Genomic DNA, 19,709 nt, shown 5'->3' on the forward strand with positions numbered 1-19,709 from the left:
AAGACTTGACAAGGTATAATGAAAAGGAGAAGATTGAAAAAGAATAACTCTGCCCAGTTGAAAATGTAGTTACCAGGTTACCAGAGCCATCTCTGGTCAGGAAGGAGGTTTGCATTTGCAGGATTTTGATCAGGAGAGTGTCGGTGTCCTCTCCTCCTGTGTGTCCTCTCCTCTCATCCCTCCAGTCTGGTTACTGCCTCTCTCATTCCCTCACGCCACAGTGTCACCAATTAGCCAAGGCCTAGGTTTCATTAAGGCACTGGCGTTGCTGTCTGCCGCCTTCTGTAACACCCTGATAATAAGCCTGAGATGGGTATACTACCTGACACACAGGGGACAAGGAGGAAAAACACAGCACACACACGTACGGCACAAAGGCACAAAATACCAACCCTGCCATGCACTAGACCGTGTGACGTCGTGAGCAGCCACAGACTCACACGCTGTAAACACAGTGTAAGTGTTATACGCACAAACGCCTACATGCACGCATACTTGGATGTGGAAGATCTGTCAACCTCTGAATGCCTTTTGTTCAGACGGTTACAGAAATGAAGGCTGAATGATGAAATGTAGAAATGATAAGCAGACAGAAAAATTTAGAGGGCTGATCTCAAACCAAAGTCAAGACAGCTTCAGAACACCATTGCTAGACATAGAAGCCAATAAGGGAAAAATAAAATGTTTAAGTTCATCAACAGCAGCCTATTGTGTGCATTTAAGGGCAGCTGACAATTAAAATGGTGCCAGTAGCTGCAGTTCTTGCAAGAATTCCTAAATGCAAGAATGTAACAATAAAAAGCAACATTTTTCTCAGGTTTCAAATTCGTGATTGATTTTGGGAAAAAGACTCTCACCGTTAGATTTAGCTGTTTCAAAGATTGTGATCGTGTGGCATTAATCTTGATGACAACTCAGAGTGCTAACAGGGAACATGTGACCAGCTCCAGAAAGCTTTAAAATGGATCGTGTGGTGATGTGACTTTGTTAAGATGTTCAGTTCAATCAGGGGCCATCTAACCAGAGACTTGGTAGATATCATCATTTTTTTTTCTTTCATTCATTATTTTTCTGTTAATACAAAAAAGAAAAGAAGGATTGACATTTGTACACCCAAAACTCATTATGGTTCTCGGTATTTCTCAGAGTCCATTCACACAACAGTAACTGTACACTTCTCTGTATTTCTTCTGTAGCTTTCCAGGCTACACATTGTTAGTTTGGCAGTTTGGAGAAAGCACAGCTGGGGTAACGCCAGGTTGAAGTTTCCCCCCAGGGAAAGGAACCTGGTGGGTTGAAGGTGGAAGAATTTCAGATACACAGGTGCTGTTGAATATTAGTCTCACAGCAAGAAGTCTGAGCTCATGGGAGTGAATTATTCATCCTCACAACCCAGACTTTGCACTTCTACCTTACCAGGCCACCGTTTGATGCCACTGCAACTTCCCAGTGACTAAATAAGGCTGTGGAGCTGCTCCAGAAATGAGACGCACTGGCCTGTCCAATGGAGGCATAGGTGTCACATAAAAAATTCACTGACATCGACATTTAATTCTGCTCACGTTCATTTGGTCCACTCTTTTCTCTAAGGGCACTATTGCGTATGCAGTGGCATCCGGTCCATGTCAGTATGAAGTTGGATAAAGTAGATATACTACAAGAAAATTATTTGGACATTCTACCGTTGTCATTGTCATTCTACCACAGACAATAAATTATTTAACCAAGTCATAAAGCTGACAGTTCCTTGACCACTAGTCAAGGACATGAGCAGCTTGGATTGAATGCAAGATCTGCTGATCTGCTTTTGGGAGTTTCACAAGCTGATCATGGCTCACAAAACAGTAAGAAACATAGTGAGCTCTGCTAATTAACTGTAGCAGAATACAAGTTCATGAAAACTGATTTTAATTTTTCCTCATGCAAACATGGGGACTACATTTGCCTAGTTACAGTAAGACACCAAAGCCTGTTGCTGGACTTTAGTCAACAGGCTAAGGCAAATTGCAGGGAAAACTCAATTTACAAGTAAACCACAAACTTGGGATAGAAATCATAAACTGGTTTCTTTTAAGAACAGACACCAGTTTGTCTAGTTCATTGCAAACCAAAAATTTGAGAACTGCAAAACATTGGAGATAAAGTCGTAGCAGCACAGTTTTGTACATCTAGTACACTCACGGGTTTTCTCTTCTCAGTTTCACACTTCATACTCCGCATGCTAAACAATTGGACCAACAAGCAGAATCACTAATGGCATTTGTATTAACCTCCTAAGACCCGAACTCTTCCACGGCATGCATTTTTAATTTCTCTTTGATATTTGGGCTGATTGGGACCTGATGAATGAAAAAAAATAAATTAGCAGATTTTTTTTTTTTACCTAATTTTCTTTCTAAGAAAAAATGAGAGCCACATGTGAGGATATTCGTTTAAAATTTTATTCTTTTACTTAGAGTGTTGTGTCACTAGATATAATGCTGTGTCATAATCACTGTACGACAATGCCATCACTGCTGTCACCTTGTTTCAGCAGATTCACAATCAGGATTTTTTAAGTATTTTTATTCATCTTTAGGCATGGAGAAAAAAAAAAAAAAAAAAAAAAAAGGTCTTTGAACTTGTATTTTTTTTTTTTTCTCAAACATGTACTTCTCAAATAGTGTTTTTTTTTTGTTTGTTTTTTTTTAAACATGTCCACTTAGGAGGACAACATGCATTCATACTGTGTGTTGTGTTTATGTGCAAGTTTGAATAGCTGTCCACTGAAGTGACCACTATGCGCGAAGGGGTTAAACAAAAATGCTCAGAATCATGTTTCTATATGGTCAGAAATGTAATCATTACAAATTTTCTTGAAATGCAATGATAATTTGAAGCTATTACCCCCAATAACTAAATTGGTACATGCTAACAAATAGGTAGCAACTTACCAAGAACTTGTAGGAAAAACAGTCAAAACTAAAAATAGACCTACCCGCATTATAAATTACAGATATCAAAGTTTAATATGCAATGGTTTATTTTCCCATCTTTTCATTTGTTGTTATGTAGCTATTATAGCTCAAATATGGCTACCCATCTGTAGCTAGCTAGCTAGGATGTAGCCAACCTATAAAAAAACAAAACAAATATATACAAATTTTTTAATATGCCTACACACAAGAAAGTAACGATATAGTTCAAACAAACCTAAAGGGTAATAGAACAGGAAAAGATATTTTTGCTACCCCTTCCCCATCCAAAATCTTTCTTTGTAAAATTTCTCTACAAGCGATGTTCAAAACCATTTCCCCATTGTGAATATTGTTCCTTTCAGAGATCTGGAAATAGCAAGAGAGAAATCCTCACATAGCCTTGGGATTTGCTCAAAGTCTTAGTAGAGAAGGGAAAAGATAAAATTTTTGGTAAATGTTAGTTTCCTCAGTGGGCATAATACATTCACCCAACAGACAAATATTCACACTGTGTTTCTTTTGGTTGTATCGCTTGAAGCTGTAATGTACAGAAACAGACAATCTACAGTAAAATCCTAAACTGAACAATTAAAATCATTTCACTTTAATATGATGGTTTCTTAACATTATAATAAACATGTCCCCCTAATTATTTTCTAAGTCTAGTGCTATTCATGACACCGAGGCAGTCGGATTGATGATAACGTTGCTGAAAAACCAACTCAAGCTTGAGGCTTTCCGCATTAATTATTACTCCTTCTTTTGCTCCAATACCAGTAAGTCTCCGAGACGTCGCACTCACTGAATTTATCCTCCCGGCCGGCAGCATACTATCATTACAATCAACTTGTCAGATTTTCACCGGTTTGTTTATTCAGATGTGCATTATTCCAAAAACATGTGTTTTCAACTTTGTTTCCGTTTGCAATGCGAAGCTTCCCCCACACTTCTAATGACTCCGGTGCCCTGTAATTTCTTTAGCGTGGCAAACTCTGATTACAGGGTGGGAGTCAAGCTTCGAGCCAAGCATCATCTTTTCCAGTTATTGTTTTGTGTTTGCTCCGTCTTTAACACGGGCCCTGCAGCTGTGTGTCTCAATAGTCGTGTCGATGAAGCAGTATTTAACACCAAAATGACTTAGTACAACAGTTTGCTGCAGTGCAGCCATGGGCTACTGATTTCCAGTGAATTATTTGTTAAGGCATGTCGGCATATTAAACAAGGAAAGTGCAAGAAATGTAGCTGTCATCAGTCACGCTGCCCTTAACCAAGCCGTCCCGAGAACAGCAATTAATACACTTCACTCACATCAGATTTTTACATTGGAGGTTTGCCCCTTGCTTAAAAACAAAAATTGCAGCTGACAGTAGAGGAAAAAAAATGAAAAACACAACGAGGATATCTGATAATTCCAGTTCCACAAAGCTCAGGGGCATACAGGGGTCATTCACACAATCATCCTCATTTCCTGATGTTTGAGCAAGAGACAGCAGTACATCTTTTCCAGCTGTTTATTCTCACTCATTCTTTGCTCTTTTGAAGCCACAGACAATCCCCCCCCCACCACCACCACCAACCCCCTCTGGCCCTGACAGCTCCAGTGTGACCACCCTGCGTGGTGTAGAGCGTACAGTAATGCCATTAAACTTTCCCCTGGGGAATCGGTCAAGCGAAGACTTGAGCTTCAGGCCAATACAAAAGAGACCCATTTGAAAAGGAGCCAAGCCCAGCCTGAGGAGGTCAGAGGGTTGTTTACAGAACAACAGTCTCTTATCGGCTGTACGCTTCCCTGAGGAGTCTCCACCGCAAACAGATAACAGCCTCCAAATAGGCGCCAGAGTGTGACCGATAGGAGTATAATCAGGTACATTCTGCTTTGGGAGGAAGAAGTGGAGGATAAGGGTGGATAATAGTGTACTTGACTGTTAGTGGTGCGATGATATGCTAGAGGGGTGTCTCTGCAAGTAGGTAAATAGAAGTTTAATTTCGCTACAGGTCTCCCTTCAGAACCCCATAAAAATATATGCAGTGTGGTTTTTTTCTTATTTTTTCCTCCACAAGCTAATACCCTTATTCAACCGTAGCCTACCAACAAGGCCAAATTTATCCTCAGGGATCGCTTCATTATTGAACAGTTAAATGGTCAATAGGCTGAGCCAAGGCAGCTTTTAGCACAAGGGCAAATAGACATTGTAAAAGCCAATGCAAATAACTGGCACTCAAACAAGGCCTAATGCATTAATGACTGCATGACGTGCGCTAATGTGATAGCAACAGATTCAGACTGACAGTAATGGAGAATTTTGCCCCTGGTTATACTCATAAGGCCCAGACGGGGAATGGAGGAGGAGGAGGGATATACACCTGCCTACTGCCTGAGCCTTGACAGAATCCTAATAAATAAAAGGAGACAAGGTGAAACAGCAGTAGCAGCATCCCGTCCTCCTCCCACTGCCATCACCTACACTACCACCACGAGTGCGAGCAGCAGCAGCCTACACAGACAGCTTTTTGGCATGAAACGGAGTCTCCTCCAAGTTAGCAAGAGCACTTTCCCATGAAGGAGGCAACTTGAGTTATTCATGAAATTACAGAAGAAACTTTGCACATTCTCCACGACGTGACTGCAGCAGCAAAGCAGGAGCAGCGGGCGCTTTATCTGGCAAACGTGAAATTAAGCTTCAGGCTTTGGGTCAAGGCCGCACGCTCACCTGAGCCAAATATCAAAGCGAGCGCTATCAGAATCAATTTCGATTCACATAATAACCCCCGGGTTATAGGCGACAATGCTGATTGAACAGCGGATTTTGAAGATAGGTGAAGGATGAGCCCGGGTTGAGGTCAATTCAATTTGAGCGTAGAACCGCTTGCACCTGACTGCCAGTCATTTGTCACAGACAGACTGGAATCTCACAACACAAGGAGCCAACTTTCTGTTTTGAAGATAATGAGTAAAAGTGAGCTGACGCCCTGTGTGCTCGTGCAGAGAAAAAAGGCCTAATGATCAATTGAGCAGCCACACTGTAATGTCCTGATTTAAAATGCTTCTCCTACTCCTCCCTCATTCCCCTCCTCCATCCCGTCACCATTAATAACAATTGAGACCCTTAGAGCATTAATTAGTGAAGATTTCCAGAGTGCCTGGATTCTCCGAGCCACCTACAACGAATGCAGACTTTTGTAAACATGATCCGCTGCATAGTAAGTTGTTGTTTTTCCTGCAAGGATTTTCTTTTCTTTAAAGACATGGTGATGAGATCACAGAATTGTTCGAGCATCCCTAACACACAAACACACACTCTCTCACAAATACTCGCCCCTCTGCCTCTCACTCTCTCTTCATTAGGCAGCCCCTGTGTTGGCCTGTGTGCGATTCATTAGCTTTTATCCTCTTCATTTGAAGAAGGAGCTGTGTATAATTAGAGCATCTCTGTTTGTCCGGCATCCTTCACACAGTTACATCTCAAGGCATTATCATTCCGCTGCAGAGCTCCCAGATAACATTGCCACATCAGTCGCCTCGAGAATGAACTTCAAACTATTAGTGCCTCTCAAGAATGTAAATAAAATCACTTGCAAATCAACAGCTAATCATTGAGTGTGGAGTGGTACTCCAGGGATATGATGAACCATATTGGTAGACTTTGCGATCCAAGATTTTAAACCATTTCTTTTGACTCAAAGGGCTCATTCCCATACTTAAAGTGCAGTGTTTGTTGTTGTGCTGGCTGCATACTCCAATGGTTTAACCTCAAACTCTTTTTTTTTTTTTTTCCCCCCAGTATGCATCCAGCTTTAATTGGAGCTTTACCCTTCTTTCAAAATGAATATGATCATATCTATCATAGTCTTTTTGTTGCACAGTCATTCAGTGTTCAGACAATGCAGATCCTAAACATACAGCGAAAGCTCCAAGAAAGCTTTTTATGGTTAACAGTGGTATTTTTTGACGAGACACTTAGTCATCCAGCCACCTCACTGAAAACCAACCTGAAGCCAAAACCCACCCACAACATGCTAGAAGTGAATTTAACTGCGATTCAGAAAAAGGCAAAACAAAACAAACAAACAAAAAAAACCCACCACCAAGTGTCTGCTGACATTCGGGGTCTTTGCTTGGAAAGCATTTTATGCCAATTGAAATATGATGCCAGAAAAAGCAGAGATGCCTGTCAGGAATTATGTTCAGTCTTTACAAGCTCTCCATTAGGGCAGAAAAGGTATCAAACAGATCCATTATATCTGGTACCAAACAGAATATTGACAATACAGGGAGTGCAGAATTATTAGGCAAATGAGTATTTTGTCCACATCATCCTCTTCATGCATGTTGTCTTACTCCAAGCTGTATAGGCTCGAAAGCCTACTACCAATTAAGCATATTAGGTGATGTGCATCTCTGTAATGAGAAGGGGTGTGGTCTAATGACATCAACACCCTATATCAGGTGTGCATAATTATTAGGCAACGTCCTTTCCTTTGGCATGGTGGGTCAAAAGAAGGACTTGACAGGCTCAGAAAAGTCAAAAATAGTGAGATATCTTGCAGAGGGATGCAGCAGTCTCAAAATTGCAAAGCTTCTGATGCGTGATCATCGAACAAGCAAGCGTTTCATTCAAAATAGTCAACAGGGTCGAAAGAAGCGTGTGGAAAAACCAAGGCGCAAAATAACTCCCCATGAACTGAGAAAAGTCAAGCGTGCAGCTGCCAAGATGCCACTTGCCACCAGTTTGGCCATATTTCAGAGCTGCAACATCACTGGAGTGCCCAAAAGCACAAGGTGTGCAATACTCAGAGACATGGCCAAGGTAAGAAAGGCTGAAAGACGACCACCACTGAACAAGACACACAAGCTGAAACGTCAAGACTGGGCCAAGAAATATCCCAAGACTGATTTTTCTAAGGTTTTATGGACTGATGAAAGGAGAGTGAGTCTTGATGGGCCAGATGGATGGGCCCGTGGCTGGATTGGTAAAGGGCAGAGAGCTCCAGTCCGACTCAGACGCCAGCAAGGTGGAGGTGGAGTACTGGTATCATCAAAGATGAGCTTATGGGGCCTTTTCGGGTTGAGGATGGAGTCAAGCTCAACTCCCAGTCCTACTGCCAGTTTCTGGAAGACACCTTCTTCAAGCAGTGGTACAGGAAGATGTCTGCATCCTTCAAGAAAAACATGATTTTCATGCAGGACAATGCTCCATCACACGCGTCCAAGTACTCCACAGCGTGGCTGGCAAGAAAGGGTATAAAAGAAGAAAAACTAATGACATGGCCACCTTGTTCACCTGATCTGAACCCCATTGAGAACCTGTGGTCCATCATCAAATGTGAGATTTACAAGGAGGGAAAACAGTACACCTCTCTGAACAGTGTCTGGGAGGCTGTGGTTGCTGCTGCACGCAATGTTGATGGTGAACAGATCAAAACACTGACAGAATCCATGGATGGCAGGCTTTTGAGTGTCCTTGCAAAGAAAGGTGGCTATATTGGTCGCTGATTTGTTTTTGTTTTGTTTTTGAATGTCAGAAATGTATATTTGTGAATGTGGAGATGTTATATTGGTTTCACTGGTAAAAATAAATAATTGAAATGGGTATATATTTGTTTTTTGTTAAGTTGCCTAATAATTATGCACAGTAATAGTCACCTGCACACACAGATATCCCCCTAAAATAGCTAAAACTAAAAACAAACTAAAAACTACTTCCAAAAACATTCAGCTTTGATATTAATGAGTTTTTTGGGTTCATTGAGAACATGGTTGTTGTTCAATAATAACATTATTCCTCAAAAATACAACTTTCCTAATAATTCTGTACTCCCTGTATACAAGAAACAGATTTTTTCAGGAGGATTTTAAGGATTCGTTGAATCTTTGCTACAGGCAACTTCAAATAAGCCCTCTACTCTGCATTTGGAGGATTTAGTATGACATCACTTTTTTTTTTTTTTTAAGTGCATGTTAACTTGTGCTGTTATGACTAATGCACCAAGTGCACCAAATGAGATGAGGACGTCCAAATTGGAGTGTTGTTCTTTGCTCCCTATTCCTAATACTCTCTTCTGCATGTCTTAGGGTGCCTAAATTGGTGTGCATGTGAAATTTATCATAGCTGTATTTACTTATGCCTAAACTTCAGCTGAGAGTCACAAAGTTCAAAATCACAGGTTTTATGTCTAATGGCCTGAAGTATGTTGCCAGTAAAGTTAAAATGTCACCTTTCTAACCCTACTTAACACTCCCAACCTGTACCCAAACTCATTTTAGTTTCAAGATTATTTTCTTTTTACTTAACCAGGAAGTGTCTTGAGGTTAAAATCGCATTTTCGAGAGAGACCTTACCAAGAAAGTACACCAAACGACAATTATAAAATCCTATAACACAAATATACAAGATAAAAAAAACAAAAAAAACAAAGCAAGTCTGAGTCAACAAGTAACAGAATACAGAGTCCAGCTTATGAATAGCAGTTGCACTCTTCAGTTACACGAGTCCTTATAAGAGCTCTGAACTCTCTCAGGGAGACCAAAACAAAAACCCAAAAGCACAATGACGTGCACCTTTAGTGTGCTCTGAAGGTTAGTCTACCAAGTTCAGAAAGAAGCCTGGGTACCCTAAAGAGATGCCATTTAAAGGGGAACAAATCATAGCAGCAGTTTGTAAGTGTTAAGAGTTCGCACAGATCAGAAGGGAGCCAACTCCTTTTGGTTTTCATACGTAACAACATACTGGTGCTACCGTCTCCTCGGGCTTAATGAAGGCCAAGAAACCAGATTATAAAGTGTGCAGTGCTGCATACTAGAAACATAAAGAACTGTGACACACAGAGTCTAGACAACAAAGTGTCAAAGAGGCAGTACGCATGTAAATAACACCACCATAATCAACAACACAGATTTCCTCATGCATGAGGAAGTATCTGCAATTCAGTTTCCACAGCAGTCACTGCACTTGCACCCCCAGTTAGGTTCACCCTTGGCTCTCCGTGCACTGCTATGCATTATCAATGTGTGATGTTAAACACAAGTCGGGAAGTACTTTGTAATGAAATGCTGTTTACTTTTTCAGTGCACTGACGTCTCCTCCTTCAGACACTGATTTTCTAGCATGCCTTCTGGCAAGTTCCAAAGAACAGAGGCTGAATAAGCAAAGCTGAATAATGTGTCAAACTCTGTGCCCTTTCTTCACTTCAGTATTTTTTTATTCTGATAATAGGTCTAATGAGAGTGGCAAGTATTGCATAACCTCCTGTGTACTGCTCACTCCAGGTTTGGCTCTAAAGTCTAGAAATTCTTTGGAGTCCCTGACATTAGACCTTCGCCTTTCTTGCTAATGCATTAGATGGGTTTTGTGCAAGTGTGGGGTTTTTTTGTTTTGTTTTTCTTTTGCACAGTAGTTGGGCTTGATTACTGCATTCTGGTGAGATATGCTGATGTCTATAGCCCAGTAATCTGTGGAGAAAAAAAGACATCAGTAGAAGTTTTGGGGGGGTTACATTTCTTTTTAAGAATAGAACTATTGAATTTTGAATGACTAGCAGCGCAGCAGGATACTATGTAAATAAGGTACTTAAATTCTATACAGAAAACAAAAAAGTATGTTCTATCTAGCAGGAAAAAAAAAATTGAGCATTACTGTCAATCCAGTCACTTTAAATGATGGTCTAAAAATAGTGTCTATATGGCAGCTCTAATATGTGCAATTCTTAAAGTTTCGTTTTTAAAGTGACACATCCTCCCCAATGTCTACCAGCCATGATCAGTCATAAGACAGCTCTGCTGACAAACTCAGCAGACCCTTTTCTGGGAAGTCACACATGTACCCACATTGTTTGAACAGCTTCAGTAAATCCATGTGTTTCTACCGCCTTCATTATCATCATAATAAAAGTGTCTGAAAAGCAAAGTTACAGAAGAATGTAGACACCTCACTTTCTGCTTTGTACTATCATCAATCACCACGCAGCTTTTTTTCTTTTCTTCTTCTCCCCCTTCTCTCTCGCCTCCTCCAACACTGGTTGAAGCCATCAAATAAAAATAAATAAATTAAAAAAAAAAAAAAAAAAAATCACATGCATATTTAATTTCATTCTCCACTGGCTCACACAAAAGAAACTGCCATCCTTCAGGACACCTTTCGGAAAAGTCTCTATTAAATCTGAGTCAGCTGGAAGAGAGGGAGAGAGAGAGAGGGGGGGGGGGGGGGGGGGGGGGGGAGAAGAAACACTTCATGAGTGAAAAACTATCTAAATTATTGCCAGACTTCAAATGAAGTGCTGTTTATCTTCTCAAGCAGCCAATGTGTTGTTTTACTCCTTAGTCACAGCTTGGATGGCAATCAGGATCGGTCAACCAGGACGCTATCAGCAGTAGTCACTCTGCGGTGACAAACTACAGCTTTACTCTCCAGGCATAGACATTATTCTCAACACACGGCTCACCCCTATCACAAAACAAGGCAGGTTTTATGGCTGCTGGAAAAGGTGGTAAACATAACAAAGCGCACAGCTCTCTGGAATTTAATGTGCTTGGTCCAGAGACAGAGTATAGATAGCAAAGGCCAGGCCTTCTGGAAAAAAAGCAAAAAAAAAAAAGAAAAAAAAAAGCTGTCCTCATAATGTAGAAAACAAAAGCACTAGCCATACCCAACAAGTGATTTATAGTGTTGTTTTTTTTGCTTTCTCTCTGAACCTAGAGCATCCGGTGGGCATTGTGAATGCAACAAGGAGGGAGTAGAAGAAAAGAGCAGTTCATCTCTACCTCTGCTGCTGAGAACAGATGTGCAGGTGCACAAGGAAGGAAGAAGGTGAAAATGATACAGCGGAATTCTGATTATGGATTTTGTTTTGAAATGCTTAAATTAAAAGACTTCCAAAGGGCCGCTCTCTGTGATCGAATTGAGGCTGCACAGTCACGAGGTGCTGATACTGTGCACTGAAGTCGACCGGTGCTCTGGTTACCTCAGTGATCTAATTATCACACGAGCTGTTATCACATACTCCCCATAACAAATGCCTCCCGCCTCATCTTCAGGCTCATATTTAGCCTCTACATCTCCATCCGTGTGTGGCTAATCCGTCACCAAGCCACAGAGAGTAAAATACATCCAATTGATTTCTTCCTGGTTTACATATTTACACACACTCATGCAATTAGGAGCACATTTATCGATGGTTTCAGCACCACTGGGAGACCTGCAGTGCAGCCCACTCCAATAAATCTGCCATTTGTGAGGTTGCCAGCGGGCAAGACTGATAAACCTGACAGAAAAATGGACTGGGAATACTTTGAGCTTCAGGGTAAGCAAGTTCCCAGTCACTAAAATTGACCCACTGTGCTGGTCTTGCTTGATAAAAGCTATTTGTTTATCATAAAATACCTAATAAGACTTCTGCAATTCTCTGAGTAGATCAACATCTCCAGTTTAGAGGAAAAAAAAGCTGCACACAAATACACACATACACAAAATTGACCAAATAAAGTAAATCAGTAGTTATTTGACTGCAAAGTCGTTTTCTTCCATCAAAGTGCTTACACAAACAGTTGTATATCTGAATCCTGATCCATCTGACTTGTTGTCCTCCACTCTTGAGCAGCTTAACGTCATCATCTGGGTATCATATTATATATGTACCATGCTGCCCCCTACAGGCTCTCTGAAAAATGTGTTGTGTGTTGAATCTGCTGAAGTCCAGCATCCAAATATAACTGAAACCACACATCACACAACTTCAGCACACTCACCGATTCAGAGTCAGAACAGTATACACAATCAAAGACATTCAAAGATACAAATCAGACTGTTCCATTTATTTATGAGATTTTTCAAATGCGGCTCTAATTGCAGTGCCAGCATGGAACACTCGCACACTGGACATTCATTGTCCATTCATTGATTGGCATGAATATGGGCTAATGGGCCTTTTCCCGCATAGATAATGCCATTGTGCAGACAGCAAAAATGACCCCTGTTGAGGCTAATTTAGTCTCTGCATGTTAAGTCCCCTTGGGCAACCTATGGTCATTATATTGAAGGTGAAAGACTGCCACATCATTTCAGTAATTCCAATAAATCACATATCTATCTGGTACTAATGCCTGAACTCTTTTTTCCCTTACACAAAGCTTTGAATAGACTTATTGCAGTTGACATTAGCTTAAGAACTGAATGAATGGGATTAATTTGAGGTGGTGTGCAGTTTTTGTACCTATGTGGAAGCTGGAATCACAAACCGGTCAGACAGTAAAATAGCAAATCCGTCAGAATTCAAGATGAACTCCAAATAAAAAATAATTTTAAACAAACAAACACTTTGCACTTAAAAACAGACCGCGTGCAAATGAAAGAGTTCTTAATAACTTAAACTGTTCGTTTCTGCAGCGCATGTCGTTTAGAAAGGAGACGTGTGGCGCGCACAGTGCTGTTAAGTGCAGATCATTTCCTTTAGCGTGTAGGAAAGCAAAGGAACGCACAGAAAACGTGACAAAACTCTCTATATGACCTGCAGTAGAGGTGTATGGACTTTGACGCTATGCACAGAAGTTTAATTGCGCGTATAGGCTGCAAACCGCTAAATGAGCTTGGCAAGAAAGGGTGCTTTACGCACAAACTGTTACCCACAGTAAGTCTTTTGGACACGAAACCGCACATTGTACTGAGTGTGACTTATGTCTAGATGGACACTTTGGCATTTTAATTGAAGTTCACATTAAACTGACGGTCAAACGACCACAGAAGGTCTCGTTTAGCTTAACGCTTTGCCGTACCAACAGCGCAAGGTGACACTTGTAGTGCGCGAATCCCTTTGAGGTTAATCACGTTAGACAACAACTTCTCAAGCTCGAGTTAAACACAAACACTGAACTCCTTTAACTTGTGGTTTAGTAAATTCTCCCACCGAATGCAGCGGAGTGGCTCCGTGGCGCACCGGCTCATTGCGCACACAAGCACCGGGGATGGTGAGAACAACTACTGCTTCTATAGAAGTGTTTCCGCTATAAACGGTGACGTTCTGTTTATTGTACAAAAACGGAGTATTTGTGTGCCAAGCTCACTTGTCTGATATAATGCCACTCTCATATAGCATTACTTCCAAGCTCAAGCTTATCCTCGATTTAAAATCGTAAAGACACACAACAGGCTTCAAACTGCAACTAAACTATGACACAAAATAGTGCTTGAACTCATTTTACCCGCATATCAGTTCTACTTCGTGCCCCGGCTGTGGCACAATTAAAGACCAAGCATGTGTTCGGCACCTGAAAAACATTTCCAGGTAATCGTCCTTACCTTTAAAAACTTCCCCTCGAGCGGACAACAGCAGGGTTAATGCAGCAAACAAGCAATTGATAACTTTATCCATGTCGACACCGCCGTCGTCGCGTTAACCCCCAGCCGAGGGGTTAACTGGCAACTCTTCTTTCTTTACTGGAACTTGAATCCTACACCTATACTTTAAGGAGTGGGGAATCTAAAGTCCCTTCGCGTGCTCTTAGCGGAGTGAGTGGAGGCTGTCGCCGACACGGCTGCTCCTTGCCGGCTTGCTCCACACTTGAAGGAGGAATGTGTGAGTGAGTCCTGGTTCCTGAATTACGCCTGGATTGAGTGATCCGGCAGCTCCAGGAGAGCAGCGGCTGTGTGCGCGCTGTCTGGCCAGTAGAGGGCACGTGTGAGTGAGAGGACAGACGAGGATGTCCCCTCCTCTCACCTCCGACTGTGCCTCTTATTGGTTTATTTGGAACAGCTGCGAAGACTGAAGTTAGTTTAGTGTGATACTTTGGGGTAGTTAGCCATGTTAATACTAGCCTGATTTTCTAATTGTTTTTTAATTACTTATTCAAGATAATAGACGGACTGATGGATAAATATGTTATATTTAATAACACAGCTAAATACTGACACGATAAGACCTTTGTCAAAAACTAACCTTGAACATTTTATAAGCAGAATATTGGAAACAAAGTCATATGTCACATATGTCACACCGTTTTCCCACAGAAATATGTATAGAATATATTAAATCAGTCGGTTATCAGATACAATGAAGTTACCCTACAATTATAACTTCTAATTAGGCCTCTTGTGGCTAGGATGTTATAACAGAATGCCCTTCTATCTGTGATCTGTAAGAAAGACTGTTGCATTCGTGTGATTTAAAGCCATTTTTATGGAGAATGTTCATAAAATTAGACACGCAGTAAGGTTGGTGAAGCAGTGTCTTTAAGCTGAAAAACGAGTAAAATAAGTGGAAGTGAATCATAAAATAATTCACTTCCACCCAGCACTCCTTTTTTTTTTTTAAAGTTCTTTGACATTTGAACGTCTCTATTTCCAGAACAACTAGGCAAATGTCATTTGCTGATGAACGTCATGATGTGATTAAACTTTTCATAAGTGTAGTGAGATGTTTTTACCTGCATAAATATGGAATATTTAGTCCATCCCCATACATATTATATATGCTCAATGCTTCCTATCATACTGCAGACATGCCGGTTGCAGAACATGTGCAAACTTAGTTGGGACTACAACAAACCAATCCTCACAGAAGGCATGTTGAACTTGACACCTTAATGCATTCATTTATTATAACTTCTCCCATCTAGACTCTCATCACAGTTCACCTTGTGTGTCCTTTTTGACCAAATGCATCGATCCTGTTAGAGCAAAGCTGACATTCAAAAAGCGCTCCATTATTTGACCAGGAAAACCACGGCTGCTCCGTCGCCCACATTTTTCCAGCTTCGATGAATCAGTAGTGATGCTCTGTTTTAATATATGCAAATATTTGTTTAAAATTAGATTTATCCGAGACAGCAAGTACAAACAACCCTGGGATATTTCCCCTGCTATATCAAACAGTGGGATGAAGATCAGCTAATGACAAAGTCAACCAATGTCATCCCCTTATTGTTTTTGCATGCATAAACACACATGGCCATTTCACTTGTACCAGCAGTTTTCACGGCTAATTAAAATGCAGCCAGATTGACATGGATCTACATTTAGTTTCAAAATGACCCCCTGCTGTCAAGGATATATGGTTCCAGTTGTTGTTTTTCTAGGTAAGCACACAAACAGTGGCTGAAGCATTTCATAGAAATGCCACATGTCTCTTTGTGGTGTTTTGGTATTGTTTTGGCTGTAACAGTTATGCCGCCAGGAATGCATGATTACCAGCAGAGCCGTCATGGGAATATGTGAGAATGTGAAGTCCTGTGATTGGATAGAGGAGAGAATGGATAACATCATTGTTTGTGCTTACACATACACGGCGTGAGCGTGAGTCTGAGTGGGTTTGTGCGTCTTCGAGGGGTGTGTTGCAGTGGTTCACCACAGACACAGTCTTATGTCGTGTTCAACAAATATATCCCATCCCACTTCAGTGGCTTCTTTTGTCTGAGCTATCCCTACAGCTGTAACAAACTAAAACTGAGTAACACCACCAGCCAGGTCCCAAATGTGTCTGTTAAATAATGCTTCCATTACTTTTATCTATTTCAATCATTTATCCATTTTTTGCCTTTATCTCAGTACCTTTAACTGCATTATTTAAAGAGCTGAGAAGTTGTTTTAGCTCGATTTGATCCTTTTTAATAAAGCTTTTTATGCTTTTCACTTTTTTATTATAATCAGGTTTTTTAAAGTCACACTTCACACTTGAATTTTTTATTTGATATTTTATCGTTCACCTTTTATTTTATTTCCTACCTGTGATCTCGTCTACATCGGTTTATCTCTGTTTTGATATCTCCTGTTTGTTTAAGTGCTTATAAAGAAATTTGAATTACACTTGACTAACTATGACCAACCTGTTATCGACATTCACTGGTACTCTGTTCCAGCGTTACCTCTGACTAGACACGTACACATTTCTTAGTCAGATCAGTTTTCTTACACTAAATCGGTTCATAGTCAGCATCACACTTTTTGAGCAGTGAAACACATTCGAGTTCATCACTAAAAATCCTGTACCTGGTTGCATGCCTGTTTTTTCCCGTAACCTTTCGCAATCTTTCTTTCATCACACTCTCAAATCAAGACACAAAAAGCTGTGATATTGCACTGATTGAAGGATGGAAATGCCTCCGAAATTGATGCCAGACCAGGTTCCCTTTGATTCTATGTTTAGGCCTCATAGACTGCTGTCATATGACAGTAACTCAGTGCTGCTGATTTCTGAACAACATGCTGAGTTACCAAGTAGGTGATATTGGCATTTTGTCATGGATAGCCACCTGTTGTCCTTCCTCTAATCTATTCTCCTTCACATCTCTTCCTGCAGGGACAGTTTACACCAGCTGAATATAAGAATGATGAGCTAAATGACACTTTGTAATTGACATAAGTGGCAGTCTAATGCGTTGTCAATAAATGCCAATCACCTCACCCCATGTGAGGGCACTCAGTATGACTGAATAAATCTTAGAACTTAAACTGCACACTAAAGAAAGACTTACTAAGTCTCTCCTCATGTGGCTGCCAGACAACAGTGGTTTTGTCATTTAATTCCCCCGCGATTATCCCGTGCCGTGATTGTCAAAAGCTCAATACGAGATTGATTAGCTGTCCTTCACTGTGGGAAGTCCCTGGCTGCTAGTGATGCTAAACTGTTTTCTGAGCTTTGGCTTATGAATGCAAAACACATTTGAATGAAGACCGCCGGTGTCAGTCTGTGTTCAGTTGTTGTGTCGTGCAGAGTGTCTCATTAAAAAGCAAAGTTATTGGAGCACATAGCAATTAAACAGGATCAGCAAATCCTTTCAAAGCCTGGTAACTATAGTTATGGGTAATCCCTGGTGTACATCTGACCACTAAGTTAGCACCGCTGACTGCACTGAGGTTGATTGCGAAACAGGAAAGGATCGCATTAATTTGTTCTCGTGCTGCTTTCTAGTGTAGTTTTGTGCTTTATTTAACAATACACACGAGGTTACTTGCATTACATCAGTGGAGCCCAGACTTTACTGATGTAAAATAAGACTTTTATCTATTACTTACTGAGGAGAAATGTTTCTATGTATGTTCACTTGATGTTGAATAAGTGACACAAGCAGACAATGCGACAGTATAATGTATTGTCACCGGAATAGTAACAGTAACACACAAAACCTGAATTCAGGTCATCTGACTCACATTAAAGCCATATCTTTATAGGTACTTCATTTGACAGCATGTCCCATGATCACTATCTAGGACAAAGACTTATTCAAGAGGGGTTCATCTATCATGAATGCATGTGTGTGTGTGTGTGTGTGTGTGTGTGTGTGTGTGTGTGTGTGTGTGTGTGTGTGTGTGTGCATTGCTCAGCGAGAGAGAGAGAGAGAGAGAGAGAAAGAGTGAATCTCTTTGCTATTCCAGCAAACTCTTTGACTGGTGTAGTAACAGGTATATACCAACAGAGGTCGCTTTTCTCTCTTGTCTACTCCACTTTTAATCTTCACTTTGGTTAAATGTGACCTTTTAAAAGCTGGTCTATGCATTTGCATAAATACACTTAATCAAACTCATCGCATCGTAACGGTGTTCTGTTGCGGCACTAAAAACGAGGTCATTTCATGACAAGACATTTGCTGCTGGCTGTTGGAGAGCTGAAGGCATACTAAACCTCAGCTTTCCCCATCATGGGTGAAAAAGCAAGTCTTATTTTGAAAAACAGAAGGTTTCATCAGAATAAATAATTAACCTTTCAAAATAAATCCTCATCTACACAATTATGACAACACAGGAGTGAGAAGAGAGTGTACATGTTCACAGATGATGCTTTGGGTTTGCAGTGATCAGAATCAGAATCAGTGATTTGACCAATATTGCATTGATAATGAACTGCTGATGCTTGTGTTATCATTCCAATATTGAAGTAATCTTTAAAGGTTTTTGTAAAATGGTTACATTAAGTCAAATTTATTTATTCTTTTACACAATTAAATGGTTGAGCCAAACTTCAGCATTTAACTATACATGTACAGTCCAGACATACTGTTACTTTTATATAAAAACTAAACAAATTACACATTACTATCTAAAAGAAACTTCATAAAACCGAGTTGTTAAAGTTCTTAATGTGTCTGAACGTCCAGTGTCCGGAGGCATCAGACATAATTTTACACAAGACATCTACTGACAGTATTGGACATTTTGCTTTAACATTCTCACCTTGCAAATGGTTAATGTGATTACTGTTTTAAATATAATGTGTAATTTGTATGCACACAAATTAGTTCAACCTCAAAAGTCTACCCAATAGCTTTCAACTTTAATTACACTACATGTTTTATTCTAATTATTTGAAATTAAATGAATAATATGTCCCACTTTGGTGCACATTTATTCTGTTTTTGGAGTACATTTCATGCACTGTATGCCCTTCTCTGTCGCTGTTTTTAAAATTGTTGGTGTTACAGCATCCAGAATCCTCAGAGGAGCTGGTGCTCCCTAGCAGCCCTGCTCTGACCCGATGGAGTGGAACAACACTTAATGAGAGACAAAGTCCCTGTTGCATTTTGTTTTATTCTTTTGCAGATCTTAAGCTCCCTCCGCTGTTCTTTCCACTGACTTTACACACCTGATCCCTGTGACCTGAATGCAACAAAGAGAGCTGTGCTTAGAGAGCTGAACTTAGCCCTATGTCTTTCACTGCTGCGAGCCCAACAAGGTCAGCTGAACAGTAATCAGCACCCAAATGCAGACCTGTGAATTTTTGCTTGAGCTGAACTACTCATCCTGACCCCGTTACTTAACAAATATTTAGATG

At 40.5% G+C, this 19,709-nt stretch overlaps 1 protein-coding gene across 2 annotated transcripts in view; it reads right to left on the reverse strand.

Moving 5' to 3' along the window:
* Positions 1-14,318, reverse strand: part of LOC146613138 (receptor-type tyrosine-protein phosphatase mu) — a 164,447-nt gene extending 150,129 nt beyond the window's left edge. For both annotated transcript variants that reach the window (XM_085378523.1, XM_085378522.1), the window contains exon 1: positions 14,246-14,318. In XM_085378523.1, the coding sequence (XP_085234649.1) occupies positions 14,246-14,318 (73 nt within the window). The remainder of the gene's footprint in view (positions 1-14,245) is intronic.
* Positions 14,319-19,709: the final 5,391 nt, after the last annotated feature.

This window comes from Diplotaxodon limnothrissa, linkage group LG18 (assembly GCF_057381915.1).
Source record: "Diplotaxodon limnothrissa isolate DT_005_m linkage group LG18, D_limnothrissa_male_GT1.1, whole genome shotgun sequence".
In the NCBI taxonomy this organism is placed as follows: Eukaryota; Metazoa; Chordata; class Actinopteri; order Cichliformes; family Cichlidae; genus Diplotaxodon; species Diplotaxodon limnothrissa.